The 14769-nt window shown below is 39.6% G+C and overlaps 1 protein-coding gene across 3 annotated transcripts; it reads left to right on the forward strand.

Moving 5' to 3' along the window:
* The first annotated feature begins 4 nt into the window (after positions 1-4).
* NSMCE1 (NSE1 homolog, SMC5-SMC6 complex component) lies at positions 5-14256 on the forward strand. 3 transcript variants are annotated; one of them, XM_037383175.1, is made up of 8 exons: positions 5-101; positions 1013-1156; positions 8932-9053; positions 9965-10042; positions 11329-11475; positions 12429-12545; positions 13457-13577; positions 14000-14256. In XM_037383175.1, exons 2-8 carry the CDS (start codon positions 1039-1041, stop codon positions 14080-14082), a joined length of 786 nt encoding a protein of 261 aa, XP_037239072.1. In that variant the 5' UTR covers positions 5-101; positions 1013-1038; the 3' UTR covers positions 14083-14256. The 3 variants fall into 3 exon arrangements, with proteins under 3 accessions (XP_037239072.1, XP_037239070.1, XP_037239071.1); XM_037383173.1 differs by having other exon boundaries at positions 14-165; XM_037383174.1 differs by having other exon boundaries at positions 14-101; positions 997-1156.
* The last annotated feature ends 513 nt before the right edge of the window (positions 14257-14769 follow it).

Below are 14769 nucleotides of genomic sequence, written 5' to 3' on the forward strand. Positions count from 1 at the left end.
GAAACGGCCCGGCCCCGCCCCGCCCGCTGCTGAGCCGGTCGATGGCAGGCGGCGGCAGCGAGCACCGAGCTGCTGAGCACGGGGGACGACGGTGCTGGCGGGTGAGGCGGCCCGGTGGAGCGCGGGGCCGGGCGAGCAGGGCGGGGGTCCGAGCCCGAGCGGGAGGTCGGCCTTGGCAGCGGCGGGGACGGGGCAGTTTCTCGTGCGGCTGCCTGCGGCTGGCGGCAGACCCAGGCCGAGCGGGCGGAGGGGCGGGCGGGGCAGGCCGGAGCTCGGCCAGCGGCCGCCCCGCTGCGTGGCGAGGCCTGCGGTGGACGGCCGGAGCCGGCGCGCTTTGCGCGGCCTCCAGGGTGCTCCCGCCCGAGGCCGTGCCCGCCGCGGCGCCCGGAGCGCTTGGGCCTCCCGCCCGGGGGGGGCGACGGCGCGGCCTCGGCCGCCGGGCACGGGGGAAGCCGCCGGGCAGGGACCGCCTGCGGGCCCGGCCAGTCCCGGCAGGCCGCGGCGTCTCTGGTTCGCTTTGTTACTTGGTCTCTTGGCTTGGAGGAGCCTGGAAGCTCCTTTTTTCTTGTGAACTATTGGCCATTATTTGGCCGCAGTGGCCGAGGAATTTCTTGAGATGCTTTTATTTAGTTCTGCTGTGCTTCAGAACGTTTAGAGGAGGATTTTCTGTCTGCAGCAAGTTACGCTCTAGACAAGTTATTAGGATGTGCAGTGAGCAGAAGCATCCAACACGGAACTACGCGAGGTGGTGTTACACAGACGTTAGGGGTGTGATAGCACGGTGCCAACGTTGTCTTAGTCTATAGCTAAACTTAGTTTATCTTCTATCTTTTGCTTCCTTTTCGTAGAACCTTGGAGTTAGTCACCATGTGTATTCTGAGAACAACGTGGGGTATCTGCTGTTTTGCCCCGATTCAATGTTAGAGAGTTTAATTGAAATCTTATGTATGCTTGGACTGTATTTTTAATTTGCATGAGCATGTGCATTAATTACAGTTTACACCATTCGCAGCATTTCAAGCCAGGTGGAATATTGCGATGGCAGCTCAGATGACCGATGCTCATCGGCGGTTCTTGCAGGTCCTCATGTCTCATGGGATAATGGAAGGATCAGAGGCAAGGAAATTACACAGGCGCTGCTGTGAAATACATAAAGGTGTGTCTTAATTTTTGAGAAAAATTAGGGAGATGGAAGAGCTATTTTTTTTCCTGGTGCAGCTTACAAATAATTAGACTGCTGAAAAGCATATGCCATCTAAAAAGAAGTTAAAAAACTTTAATGATGTGAGTGTTCTCTTTCTTTCCTAAAAGATAAAATAACCCAGCAATGAGGAAGCTTAAGTTTTAATCTGGTCATGCTAACACTTCTTATTTTAGCAAAGATGTTTTTCATAGGTTTAAAAAAAAAATCCATTTTTCACACTCGATAATGCTGAAATTTCCAGAATGTTTTCCTTCATACTTATTCATACTGAATTGTATGCTGTTACTCATCTTGACTAAATCCGTCACATCTGACAGATTACACGGTCAGCTGGTTAGTTTTAATATATGCTATACCAAGCTGAAATTTATGGTACATGTAATAAAAATTTGATTGTATACTATAAAATTTGTTTGAAGCTCATGTTCAAACTTAAATCGTACAGGAATGTGTAATCAACTGAATAAGGATTTTTTTCAGACATCTTACAGATCAGAGATCTGTATTTCATCTTCACTACTTTGGAAAATGTGGTGGGTATAATCCAAAATAAAGCTGTCATGAGTAGTGTGTTTAGCGCTGATTAGTAAGTAGGTATTAGATGTGTCAGTTGCTGGTTCCCAGAAAATAGTGAAAGAATAAAATTCCTCTATTTTCATCTTCTCCTTGTTTATGAACAAAATTGAAAAGGACATGGAATGTATAAGAACAGAAAGTGCCTTTTAAAATGAAATACACAAATGCTGTTCAAATTAGTGAATTTAAACCATTACTTTTGAAAGGCAGATAACTCCAGCAAACGTTTAAATTACACATTCTGAGATCTAGTATGCACTAAATAATTGTCTCAAGTTATTTTCTAGTTCTCTAGTATTTACAACTTTAAAAATAAAAGCCTTCTCAGCAGTGGTTTGAGGGGTTTAGTCAGTTCAGTATATCTGCATGAGTCTGTTGAGTGTTGAACCAGTAACTCTAGAGGAACTGAACTGTTTGGTTGCTGGTGGTTAACTGGGATGATAAATTTAGCATCACCATTGCTAACTATTCTTTCTCTCTGTTAAGAGAGAAAAGACCGTAGTCACTAATGTGCACAAGCTGTTGTGAACTCCATCTTGCTTTGCTGCCACACGTGGAGTCCTTCCACTCTGCTGAGCAAAAGAGCTTATTTCAGCACCTGCCTGGATTTCTGACTTTAAAAAAATGGAAGTGTGGAAAAATAAGGTTGCTTTTTACAGGTTTACCTCTATATTTGTGAGAACGAAGCCACTGTGATTTTTAAAAGAATTTATCATAAGTGCCAGAGGTGGCCTAAGCCAATAGCATGGCTGTAATGACTTCATTGTGTTGTAAGAACAAAGAACCTAGCTAGATCGTGTTTTCAGTATGAAGGATCAGGGAGTGGTATTGCAGTAAGAGCTGATGGAGTTATTCATTAGGAAGGTATATTTAATAGAAGGATTTAGAAAAAAATGGCTCCATTGCAACTGCTGCCTACCAAGTACTTGGTATTTTTTCTGCATAGTGACAGTTGATGTGTAATGGAGGAGTTTGTGAAATGACACAGACAGAGTGTGGGAGTTGAAACTATTACAGTTTTATTAAATGCTCGTAGGAAAGCTTTTTGTCACGTTGGGAGGCAAAAGGGTGTTGAACTTGACTTACTGAATGGAACACTTCTCCCCCGCGTTTGTTTTATGAACAAAAGAACCAGCGATCTGACAAACCCATCTTTGTTAGCAGCAAAGTTAATGCTATCACAATTTATGAGATCATGGTAATAGCATTTTTATGAGGAAACTCAGCCTGAATGGGCTGTTGCTGATTTCGATGTAGTTTCTTCAAATACATCTTAATACTGCTTGCTACAATCTGAACCATATTTTTTAGATCGGGTTATAGCTAATGTTAGTAAAACTAGTGTATTTGAATTGTTTTCCTTTCTCCTGCAGGTTGTAAGCATTCCATAACAAGGCTGTCACCTGTCTATGACATTGGTTTCCTTAAATACAAAAGGATAAAAAAGCTGCATCTAATGAAGTCAAGTCATAACAGTAACCGTTTCAGGGAAATGGTAATATTTGAGTTGGCTGTTGTCAGGCCCCTTTACAAAACACTGTGAGAGGAAAATACTATTCTGACCCTGACCCCAGACTGAAATCAGGAAACAGTAAAAATAGCAGAGTTCATAGTTACTTTTCCTGCTGTCTTTCAAGCCAGCTGAAGTTCTTTAATAACTGAAACTGAATAGTACAGCTGGAAAGATGGTGCATCTCCCCTGGAAAACACATGCCACTCTGTAATAGCATAACTGGTTTTTTACAGGTCGTGGAATGAATATTGAGATTCATGTGCTCTCTATCCTTTGATAGATTTCAAGGTTTATCTGTTTTTTTCTTGGATTCAGCACATCTTCATTTGATGAGTATGTAACAATATGAGGCATTTATTTTCCAAAGATGTGGTCATTCACAAGTGCTTTGTTTGCCACAGTCTTCAATGCCAGAAGGTTAACAGAAAACACAGATAAATTTTCTTTTGCTGTATTTTTTATGAACCTAAGGATAATTTGGAGGGACAAAGTCAGGTTGCCTTTCAAACCAATGGCTGTATTTGCTGAAGGACAGTATTAGGTAGTATTTATACAATTAATTATAAAATTTAACTGTATATTAATTTACAGCGAAATTCATCAGAAAAATTATACAGTCAATATATGAAAGGATGTTTAGAAAAATGGAAGTATAAAAGAAAACTGCTTTTTTTCCTGCCTGTTTGGTGGTAGGCAAGGAGTGTATTGATTAACTATTCATTAATGTGGATTGCATCAGACTGGCTTTTGTCTAACTGTATCTTGTATTTTATTTAACTGGCTTGGTAGCTGAACTCGGAAGAAAATAACTTAGGGTCGACTTTAGTCTGCAATCATACCAACTTCTTAAGCTTACATATTTCATGCTTGGCCATTGAAAGACCCACTAAATAAATTTTATATGAGAAACAGGGATTCATAGAATAGACAAGCATTTTTTACTTTACGTGTTTTGTATGTCTTTTAGTATTTAGTACTCTAGCAAAAGCCCCAGCAGTTACTTCTATGTGTGACCCAGTGTGCTCATCTTTCGTGCATCTTATCTGCAAAGTTCAGCTAGAGCTTCAGGGAATTTTTCTTATCTGTGGTGGAATTTGCAGATAACGGTCTGTTTGAAGCCTGTGTTTCATGTTACCAGAAGAGTTTGCATTGCAAAACAACAGAACAATCCACTACACTGTTGTTCTGATATTTTGCTTTATAGTGCATCAAATATGTCAAAACTAGAAAAAGAAAGCGTGGCTCTTGGCTTCTTGAACTAGGCATTTTTGTGTAGACAATGAAGAGTATCAGAGCTCTGACAGAAAAGGGACTGGGGAAGATCAGTGGGAGTACAGACAGTGAGATCCCACAGTTCCTCAGCAGTACTTCGCTAGTGTAGTGAACACTTTTAAGTAAATGCACTTTAGTTATTTCTTTGACATGTTGCGGGAGAATTGAATGCTGAGGATGAGAAGAGGGTTTTTTGGTGGAGGGCTGTACTTTTCTCCCATCTCGCCTGCATCGTCTTGCCCATTGCTACTTCTGGAAGCCATGCTCCTGCCAGACTTGGTAGTATTCTTGTATCTTGTTACAGTGCTACCTGCTCTACAGGGACTTTTCTGTTTGTACTGTGGATTTGTATCCACTTATCCATAGAATTTAAGGTAATCTATTTTTGTGTCCCATGTAACACAGGCTGTATTTTCTGCGAATTATTTTTTTTTTTTGCTTCATATTGGGTGCCTTGTAGTTGGGTTGAAACATAAATTGTAGAGAAGCTTCTCAGTTACTCATTTAGATGTTCTGGTAATGAAGACTGACTGTATCCCTTAGGTCAAAATTCAATACGCCCTGTGTAAAGAAGACTGAAAAAAGATTGGATGTGCCAGTCTCCAGTTGTATCAAAACAGCATTGCAGTAGGGTGTAGGTGTTAGTCATCACTCAGGTGGTGGGTTAGTGATTGCACTTTAAAACTGAAGTCTTGGCTATGAGTTCTTACTTAAGTTCATTAGAACTCTTCAAGTGTATCAGCACTGCAGTGCTGGTGAAAATCCATTTGCACCATTTGAATAACTAGTCTTTTCCTGCCCTAAACTTGTTTGCGGTGTAATTGTTCTGGTTCTAGATTGTTGTGTGGCAACAGTAGCAACCTATTCTTTTCCCAGGGATTCTATTTTTCATGGGAAGGCTGAAACATGTATGGTAGATGTATGTGTAGAAAGAGGTTTAATGTGAATGGTTTCATATGAGTTTAAAATAAAAGCAGGATACATATAAAAAAACCTAACAGTGAGTGATGTAGTGTAGTCCATAGTTGAAACTTTGTCAAGCTTTCAATGCAGGGATTGCCTGGGTTTAGGTATTTATGTATAATACCTTGTGCTGTTACAAATAAGTGTTCAGGCTTGGTTTTGATGTTGTTAAACAGAAGGGGTGGAAAAAAAGGTATTGAACAATGTGCTGCGATGCATAATTAAGAATGTTTAGTTTTTAAAGAACTTTGTTTTAAATTTTTTTAAATTTAGATTTTAGATTTTAGATTCTCTTACTGGTAATGGTCCTGTTGCTTCAGTTTTTTCTAGCTGTAATCAAGTTAGATGGCAGCATTTTCAAATCCTCATAGGGAGCTTCTTGTTATATCAATTGTCTTGGTACTAAGAAAGTAGCTGAAGAAAATGGGAGAAAAAAAAATCCTAAACCCCACCATGGATTTTTGCTCAAAGAAACTCACTTTTCTGAATGATTTCTTCTTCTACTCTTCTGTGAAATGAAACCTGAGCATCGGTGATTTAAAATCCAAAGTAATTTGCTGTGTTATTCTTAAGGGTTTTTCTATTTTTTTGTTTAATACTGAGAAGTTTGCAAACTGATTAACTCTATGCCAAAAGCTGTTGTGTAGTTATTAGTTTTTTTTAAATATGGTTTGATCTTGAAAATGCTGGAAGTATCAACACTGGTGGTCAGTGGCTTGTATTTTATCTCCTCAGTGTCATCAAAGTAGAAGAAAACCATGACATTTTCGTATTGCTACTTTGCAGACTAGAATTGTACTTAATCTTCTGCTTAATCTTCTAGTTGCAGAGGACATGGGAGCTGAAGTACATAGATAGATAACCATGTGTAAAGGCCCTATCTTTTTCTTTTAAAGCATTCACTCAGCTTATTTGTGGTCTTTTGCCGTAAACATGGGAGCTCGAATTTTGCAACTGTGCCAGTATGTTTTTGAATTTATCATGAAGCTGTGACATGTCAGACTAAGTAATAAAGATTGCTATTGTTCACTTGTCTTTGAGCAAGGAAGATTAACACAGTGCCTGTTGAAAAGTCATAATTAACCAAGAGTGTGTAAGTTTGTTACACTATCTGCTGTTTATGGTTTGCATGCAAACACATTGAGAAAAGATTCTGCTTTCTTCAAGAACCTCTGCTTTATCTTCAGTGAGGGGTCTGTTCAGCTTTTCTGTAGAAAATATTTGAGTTTATTATTAAGAGTTTAAATTTAGGACCTGCCCTAACCCCCAAAATATTTGTGTTCCATTTATTTACTGTCTTATTTGCTCATCTGCTATCCATCATTGAACTGAAATAATTTCTTCTAAAGAAAATGCTCCCAGGCAGTGTTCTAGTGTAACACATAACAAACTCTAATGCTGTCACGTGTTATCTATATTAACTGTTCAGGGCTGAGAGTTGTTTATTGGCACAAAGAATTAATACCAGGGTCCTGCATATACTTGGTTTTACATGCTATAAACAACTTTGTTGTGCTCATAATTGGGTACTGGAATAGCAATTTGCTTTAATTTTGACCAAAACCAGATTACAACGAGTGCGTCTGTGATACAGTATTAGTTGAGATTGCATTTTATGCCCTAGAGAAGGAAATAATTTTGTTTATGTAACAAAAAATAATTTACAGCAATTGTAACTGTCTTAGATTCTATTTTTTTTTAAGTACTACATTTTACAGAGGAAGTTATTTGAAATTAAGACTATTCAAACGGTTTAATCTGTATTTTGGAAGTAGGGGGTGGTCCTGGCTCCGTATACATCTAACATACTCATTTTACATCAAGGTCTTCTTAAACACAGTCTTTCAAAGTAGTGTTGACACCTCCGAGATATTTTTACCAGAAGAAAAATGGACAAAGAGATTCCTGTACACACTTTGAGTCAGACTACAAAGATTGTAGGTACTTAATGAGTTAAGATCACATTCGTTTGTCTAATTTCTTATCAAATCTGTTGACAGTAAATAACTTTTTTCAGTAGTAATATATTTGAATAAACAGTTTCTATGCAATCAGTTGCTATGACTGCCTGTACAAGAACTGTTTCTTAGAAGTTACAAGCTTTTGCAAATAGTAAAGGACATTTATCGTTTCTCTGGGGTCTGGAATTATAAATTAACAAGCTGAACATCTAAAAAGTTGGTCAAAGTGCAGCTTTTGGTGTGGTCTGTTCCCCATACATTTTTTACGGAGAGTTTATACCCCTTTTCTTCACAGAAGGTCTACTAGAGTAGCCATTCATCTCACATTAAAATGTTACAGCTGTTGTACAAAGAATATTCTTTTGTCTTTCATCTTGCCCTCTGTCACTGACACTCCCTGGCTTTGATGTATGCAGAGTGTTTCCTGCCAACAGGTGCCAGATGGGCGGCACGACAATTTGACAAAATGGTACTTACTTTAATATTACACTTACTTTATTACTGTTCTTGATGTTTGTTGGTTTTGTTCACTTACGGGGTCTTTTGTGTCAGAACCATGAACTTTTTGGGCAGGAGCATCCTGTGACTGATGTTTCTGCATTGTACTATGGTATAAAGTATTGTGGGGTTTTGAGAGTGGGACCTCTGACTAATGCTGTTACATGAGTGATTGACTTACAACGGAGAGTAGTATTAAGTTAGTGATAACTGGTAGTGGTTTTGAGACATCAATCATTTTCCTAAAATTGTGAGCTGTTAATTAACTCTTTTTTTAAATCCTAGCCTGCTGAAGTCAACAGGAATTTTGCCACTGACATCATTTTGTCTTGGATGGAAATTCTTGAGGGTGTGTGCTATTGCTGTGCAAGCAGAAGCCATAGTGCGTGCTTCTACAGCATGACTCCAGAGTCCATCTTAATTGTGTCATCTACTAGCAGCTCTTCCACAGACATAAGATATTACCTGTATTTCCATGATGCTAGAATTTTAAGTTTTCTGGTATGTAACTTGGTCCTTTACATGCCATTAATTTGCAAAACAGAACACAAACAAGGAATCCCTTGTGTGTAAATTAAAAGAAAGCAAGTATGGTTTTTTGTTGTGCAGAATAATTTTTCCTGTTAGTTTTTTACTTTCAATTCAACTTAGTTCAAGTCACTGTAATTAATGGATTAATGTGGTGGGTTCCATGCAGCAAGGCAGAATGTCTGGACTCTCTAAACTGACTGTCAAGGAGCTGAGCTGCTCAGAAGGCTAGTAGTCAGCAGCACAAGAAAATGATGGGTCTGCTGGATGTAACAGACCTGTTTGAATTCTGCCTCACTAACTTTCAGGCCTTTTACCTAGGAAAAAAAGTTTCAGCAGATAAAACATAAAAAGATATGACTGATGTGTAGTTGTTTGGGTTTTATGTGTATGTGCTTTTTCTTATTTATTTTCAGTCTACTATGTGCATGATAAACTGGATGATTTCATCAGTACTGTTAACCGCCATCTACAGCCTTTGTTTATGCAGATCCGAAAAGGACTGTCGGAAAGTGATGGGAGAGCACATTATGCTTTAGTAAGTATGCGATGTGCTGCCATCGCCTGGTTTTTGCCGGTCTGTCCCTCTGTTCTGCTGGCACCTGCTGTAGAAGTGACGTGTAGAACAGGGAAGCGGGAGGATAAACTGCCAACAGCCTCTGTGCGTGGAAATGAAACGTGGCAGCAGGGACTACAGCAGTGTCTGATTTATTTAGCATAAACATTGTTTAAGTGCTGAGGTGAGATGTTGTCTTCACAGGAGGCTTTCTGTCTCAAGACTGATTTTTAAACTAAACACGGAGAGCCCTCCAATTAGTTTTCTTTTTCTCTTACTCAAGATCAACCTAGAATAAAAGGGTTGCTAAGGAATGGCCTGTAAAAAGTTTCCCTAGGTGCTCTGCAATGTCAGAGAGGGACAGTTATATAGTAATTTCAAAAGACTACAAGAGGTATTCTGACATTAGCTGCTGCTTTTAGCCTTTCTGGGTCATTTTTTTTTTAAGTTGAGCTAATAATAAATTGCAGTAGCATGTGCAATAAGAATATGCAGTATCTGTGTTTTTCACGGTGAAACAAAAATGCGTATTGTAACAGTTACTGCTGCTGTCCAGCATGGTATCCTGATATAGTATTTTTGTTCTACTATATAGAACTAATATTCTATGTTAGTTCTGTAGGGGGGAGGTTGGGTTGTTTTATGAGCTTGGACTGGGCAGAGGCAGCTGTGGAGAACATCTGGCTGGAAGATGAGGGGTTGTAAAGAAAGGACTTGAGTACCATCAGGTGCCATCCTTAAGGAACAGTCTCTTTCATGCCACTTAAAGAAATTATGTTCCTGTGAATTGTAAGATCATGTATTCTTTACCCCAGAGGACTTTTTGTAATTTATGATGTAGAAATACAAAGGCACTTTGATTTCAGTTTAAGTTGGTTGGTTTTTTTTTGTAGGTGAATTTGGCAGAAACCGAAATAACTAAAATGGCATCTGACTATACAGAAAATGAATTAGAATTGTTCAGAAAAACAGTAAGTATGACAATTATTAGTCAGAAAATCACATTATTTGTGAAGGTAGCATCTTAAAATTAATGGAAATGGAAATGAATGGAGATGTCGTTCAGGAACTAGTTAGTTGCCACCTTGCTCGAGTTTATCCCAAACCGAATGGGGGAGGGGGCAGGGATGGGAGTACAGGCAAGTAATGATTCCCTGTTTAAAGTCAGTTATCAGTAAACTGAAATCAGCAACAGGGGAGTGCGCCTTGGAGTTAGTGACTTGACATACCTGCTTTTAGTTAAGCATCTTTCTTCAGGATTTTCAGTTCTGATTGCTGAATTTTTCACTGGCTTCAGTAGTCTAGTAATATACAGTTGATTTTAATGCTACTAACAGAAATTGGATTTGCTGATTTGAATAGAAACATTTGTCTACTGTCACTGTTTACCAGTTAATTCTGTGTTTAATAAACTAGTCAGAATGCTGCTTTTTAAACAAGAAAACATACACTTGAGAATTTTTTAAAGTTCCAAACTGGGATTCCAGGACATTTGACATCCAGTTTCTTATAAGGAACAGTTAATGTGACTTGCGATCATAGCTATGTATCTTGCATGTTTTAGGGAATTGTTCTTATAGTCTTAAACTTTGAGGACTTAACTTCTCTAGCCACTAAAGTTATTTTTGTGTACATGTTTAAATTTTCTGTATATTCTGTGAGAGCTGCAAAAGTCTAATCTACGTGGATAGTACCCAGATATTTCCCTATACTCCCCTGTATTGGTGAAGAACCTATAAAGCCACGTCAGCACCACAGATACAGCATTGTCATGCACATACTACTACTGGCATAAGAACTCTGCATGCTGCTCTGTGATAATGAACAGCAGGAACATTTCCAGAGAGTCTCTCAAGATTGGTAATACTGCTACAACCTTCAAGTGCCCAGTAGGTTCAGCAGCGCTAATGACTCCAGAGTGGACAGTTACTTTAGTGGTGAGAGGTTTTTCCTCAAAAGAACCTTGACAAAGAGCAGATAAAAAGAATCTGATCTGTCACCCCTGAGTGTGCTTAAGGGTCCCTGAATGCAGCTTCATTTGGGCAGCACTGCATTCACAGAAATGTTTCTTGGCAAAGATTAAAACTGTCAAGGTAACAGTGATTGTTTCTGCTTTTGGCCTTTGTTTTACAGTTCTGGTTCAAGCCATAGTAGTGTATCTCATATTTATGGGTGCTAAAAAAGCTGCACATTACTAGAAGGTATGTCTTATCTAATTGTATGGCTTTTTAATAGTTGAAAATGTTTCCTTCTGTAGATGGACCTAATCATTTCATCAGAAAATGGCTTTGCCTCTTCTACAGATATTTTAAACTTGGCTGACCAACTTAAGACAAAGAAAATGAAGAAAAAGGAAGCAGAGCAAGTATTGAACATGTTTGTGGAGGATAAGTGGCTCTCTGAGGTAACTGCTGTATCGAGTGTTTGTATTCTAATAGGTCCAGCTGTTATTTTCTTATGGATGTGATGGCTGAAACTGGAGCTGTTCTTTAACGAATGATGGCAAAAATGGTTTTGTGGGGCTTCTGCTTATTTCTGCTCCGCTGATTTTTGCAGACAAGGCAGTAAATCTGCAACGAGAAAGTCCTTGGGTAGGTCTATACAGAACAACATGGTTTCAGTTTCTTGTACCCGAGCTGGGTGGGGGTGTGTGTACAGCCCTGTGCTGTGACATAGACAACCTTTGTACACAACAACATGGCATAGTTAAACTTGGAACAAGAGCTGGGGAAGGCTCTTCAGGGTGATCAGTAGTTAGTTATATTTAGAATATCCTGAAAAGCAGTGAGGCAAAAAAACTCCTGTACCAGAAATGTGTGGGCCTCTGTGCACATTTGTAAATCTCCTTTGCTTCATGAGGGAGAAATTGAGATTAGCTTACCATGTGGACTCTGCAGTTGCTTGCCGAGTGAGACCTCAATCCCTTTTCTCCTGGATTCACTGCATCATAGATCTCCAAGCTGCTGCCACACATTTACTTCTGTTAAGTGATTTAACAGAGATTTTTCAAAGATATCTTAAGCAATAAATGCCTAGATTGTGCTGAAAGACAGCAGAATTTCTGCTAATGTGCCAGTGGAGGGTCTCAAAGCTGCCTCTTAAGGAGCATGGTTGCTCATCTGTACCTTCCAAGCACTAATCTCCCTTAAAGTGTGCCATCTTTATTCTGATCCTCCAAATGAGTTCTGCTACTTCAAAAGTATTTCAGCTTTACATTGTATCAGTGTTGGCATGTTAGTTTTGTGATGGCAGAAAAAAGTGGATGTCAAATGCTTGCTATCAAGCAGGTGGTTAGAGAAGTCAAAAAAGGTAAAAGGAATTAGAAGAAATTCCTTGTCTCACCACTTGTTTCTGTAGAGAAATGGAGAATATACTCTGCATACTCGCTGCATAATCGAGATGGAACAATTCATTCTGAGCAACTACCAAGATATCGCAAGGAAGTGCAACATCTGTCACAGCCTTGCCATCCAGGTAACATTTGTTTTTAAAACCTTAGTAGGCATCTGCCAATGTACTTACGTGGTCATAGCTGAAGTGTATGATACTTTGAGTATTAGACAGGCACTGAAAAATTGTGGTCTTGTATCTGGCAATGGTGCCTATGTATATAAAGAAACACCACCACCCACCACCCCCACCCCTTTTTTTTTTTTTCTCAGTCTAGGTTATTTTATCTTCTGTCTTTGGAAAAAAACTTGTCTTGGAGCAGTACCTCAAAGTATAAACTTGGAGAAACCGAACTCACCCAGTGAGGAGCATTATTGCACTGCCTTGCTTTCTAAAGCCAGCAGGCTAGAGATGAACCCCTTATCCTTAAATAGGCCTAACAGTTAAATGTTAGCTGTCTTATCTTTGGACCTTAGAAATAGCAGTCTTCATGTGACACATGTTCATCTTTGGTCCTGGGATTTTGGTTCAGGAATGGCATGTGTCTTGGACTTCAGAGTGAACATGTATGCTTATATATAGCATGGTATCTTGATAGCAGGTAAGTTACCAGTTTAATCTTGTGTAAGTGGTTACAGCCTGAACTCCTATTCCAAAACTACTGCATTCCCTTTCTCCTTGACCCTGCATCTTGTCATCTTCCCAACTAATGTGCTTCCATGTTATTTTTTTCCATCCCAATTGGTCTCCTTTATTACACCCAAATAGCTCAGCATTGTCTTTCAAGCTAAATCTTGTCCCTATAGGGAAATAGTATTTTGTAGTTTCCAGGAACATACTTCCTCTTACCATTCACCAGCTTGGACCCCTGCATATACACCAGCTGCGAACCATTCTTTGGAGTAAAGCATTGCATATCTGCCGGGTTTTGTAACAACTTTGTGCTAAACTGAAGGACAGGTTAGAAACATTTTAATCAACACTTCTGATTTCAGAGCCAAGTATGTGAATCCTGTGGGACTGGAATGCATTTACCTTGTGTCAGAAAGTACTTCAGAGCTCAGACTGAACCCCGCTGTCCGCAGTGTAATGATTTCTGGTCTTGTGACATTCCAGGTACCAAGCAACCTATTTTTACAAAAATTGAGTCTAGTAATACTAGAGAATAGACTGTAATATTTAGTGGCACTGCCTCGATTATTTATAACTGTAGCTCAATATCAGTTATTTCTGATTTCATTTGTATGTTCCAGACAGTAAACTATACATGGGCAACACTGAACCCTGAAAGTGCAAGGATTGGGAAGGGGGGAGCAGGGGACAGACACCACATGACACTAATGACAGTAAAACTTCTGGAACTATTGAGGTTCTAAGAAAAGCACAATCTCTTTGGAATTCCTCTATTTATCCAGGGAAATTGGACGTTCTGAACAGAAACACAGGAATATATAAAGCATTTTAAAAATCTGGAGGTTATATATGATATAATCCTTTTATGTGTGTCATTCATTAACTTCCTTTTGTTTCTGTTACAGGTACGAGTCAGATGGACTGCCAGTCACCATCAAAAACAGGGAAGCAGAGAAGCTTCATTCTCAGAACTAGACAATGTTTGTAAAAATTGCTTTCAGTGAAATCTCTTTTACCCCCCCCCCCACTCCTACAGAATAGACAGGCTGTATTGTATTTGTTAGTGACAGTACATTGTTCAGTGTACTTATTTTTTCCTGAAGTTTCAAGACTCTTACAATAAAACTTACTGACCTTCCTGTTCTCCTTCTTCAGTTATGCATGCACAGCTTTCTCGCCAGCTGTTTTGTGTATGCAGTTTTACATATTCTTGGGTTGGGACTCTCAGTGCATGTTTGGGAATGAAAGATGCAAATGTTTTTACTCAGTCCTGCAAGCTGATCTACTAAAAGAAGCCTTTCTCAGCTACAGCGTTCCCTGATTGTACAGTTTCAGTTGTACAAATGAACGTGAAACCTGTTACTAGCATGACAGGGCTTCAAGTAGGTGAAAAAGCAATGCAGCACTTGCAGTGTCCTCACTAAGGCTGGCTGAATATCTGGTTTACGGCTAGAATGTGAACACTTGCAGCTGGCACTGCTGCTCAGGTTTTGCCCCTTCTCTGGACACACAAGCGTTCATCTGACAGCGCCAGGTCATAAGCAGCTACACTCAATGGGACAGGCAGTGCTCCCACAGTATCGGGAAGGAGTAGGACAAGACTTCTGGGGCAATGCCAGCTTACGTCTGAAGTGTTGAAAAAACTACCACCTTAAGGCTCTTTTAGTTTCTAGTA

This window comes from Falco rusticolus, chromosome 4, assembly GCF_015220075.1.
Source record: "Falco rusticolus isolate bFalRus1 chromosome 4, bFalRus1.pri, whole genome shotgun sequence".
Classification (NCBI taxonomy): domain Eukaryota; kingdom Metazoa; phylum Chordata; class Aves; order Falconiformes; family Falconidae; genus Falco; species Falco rusticolus.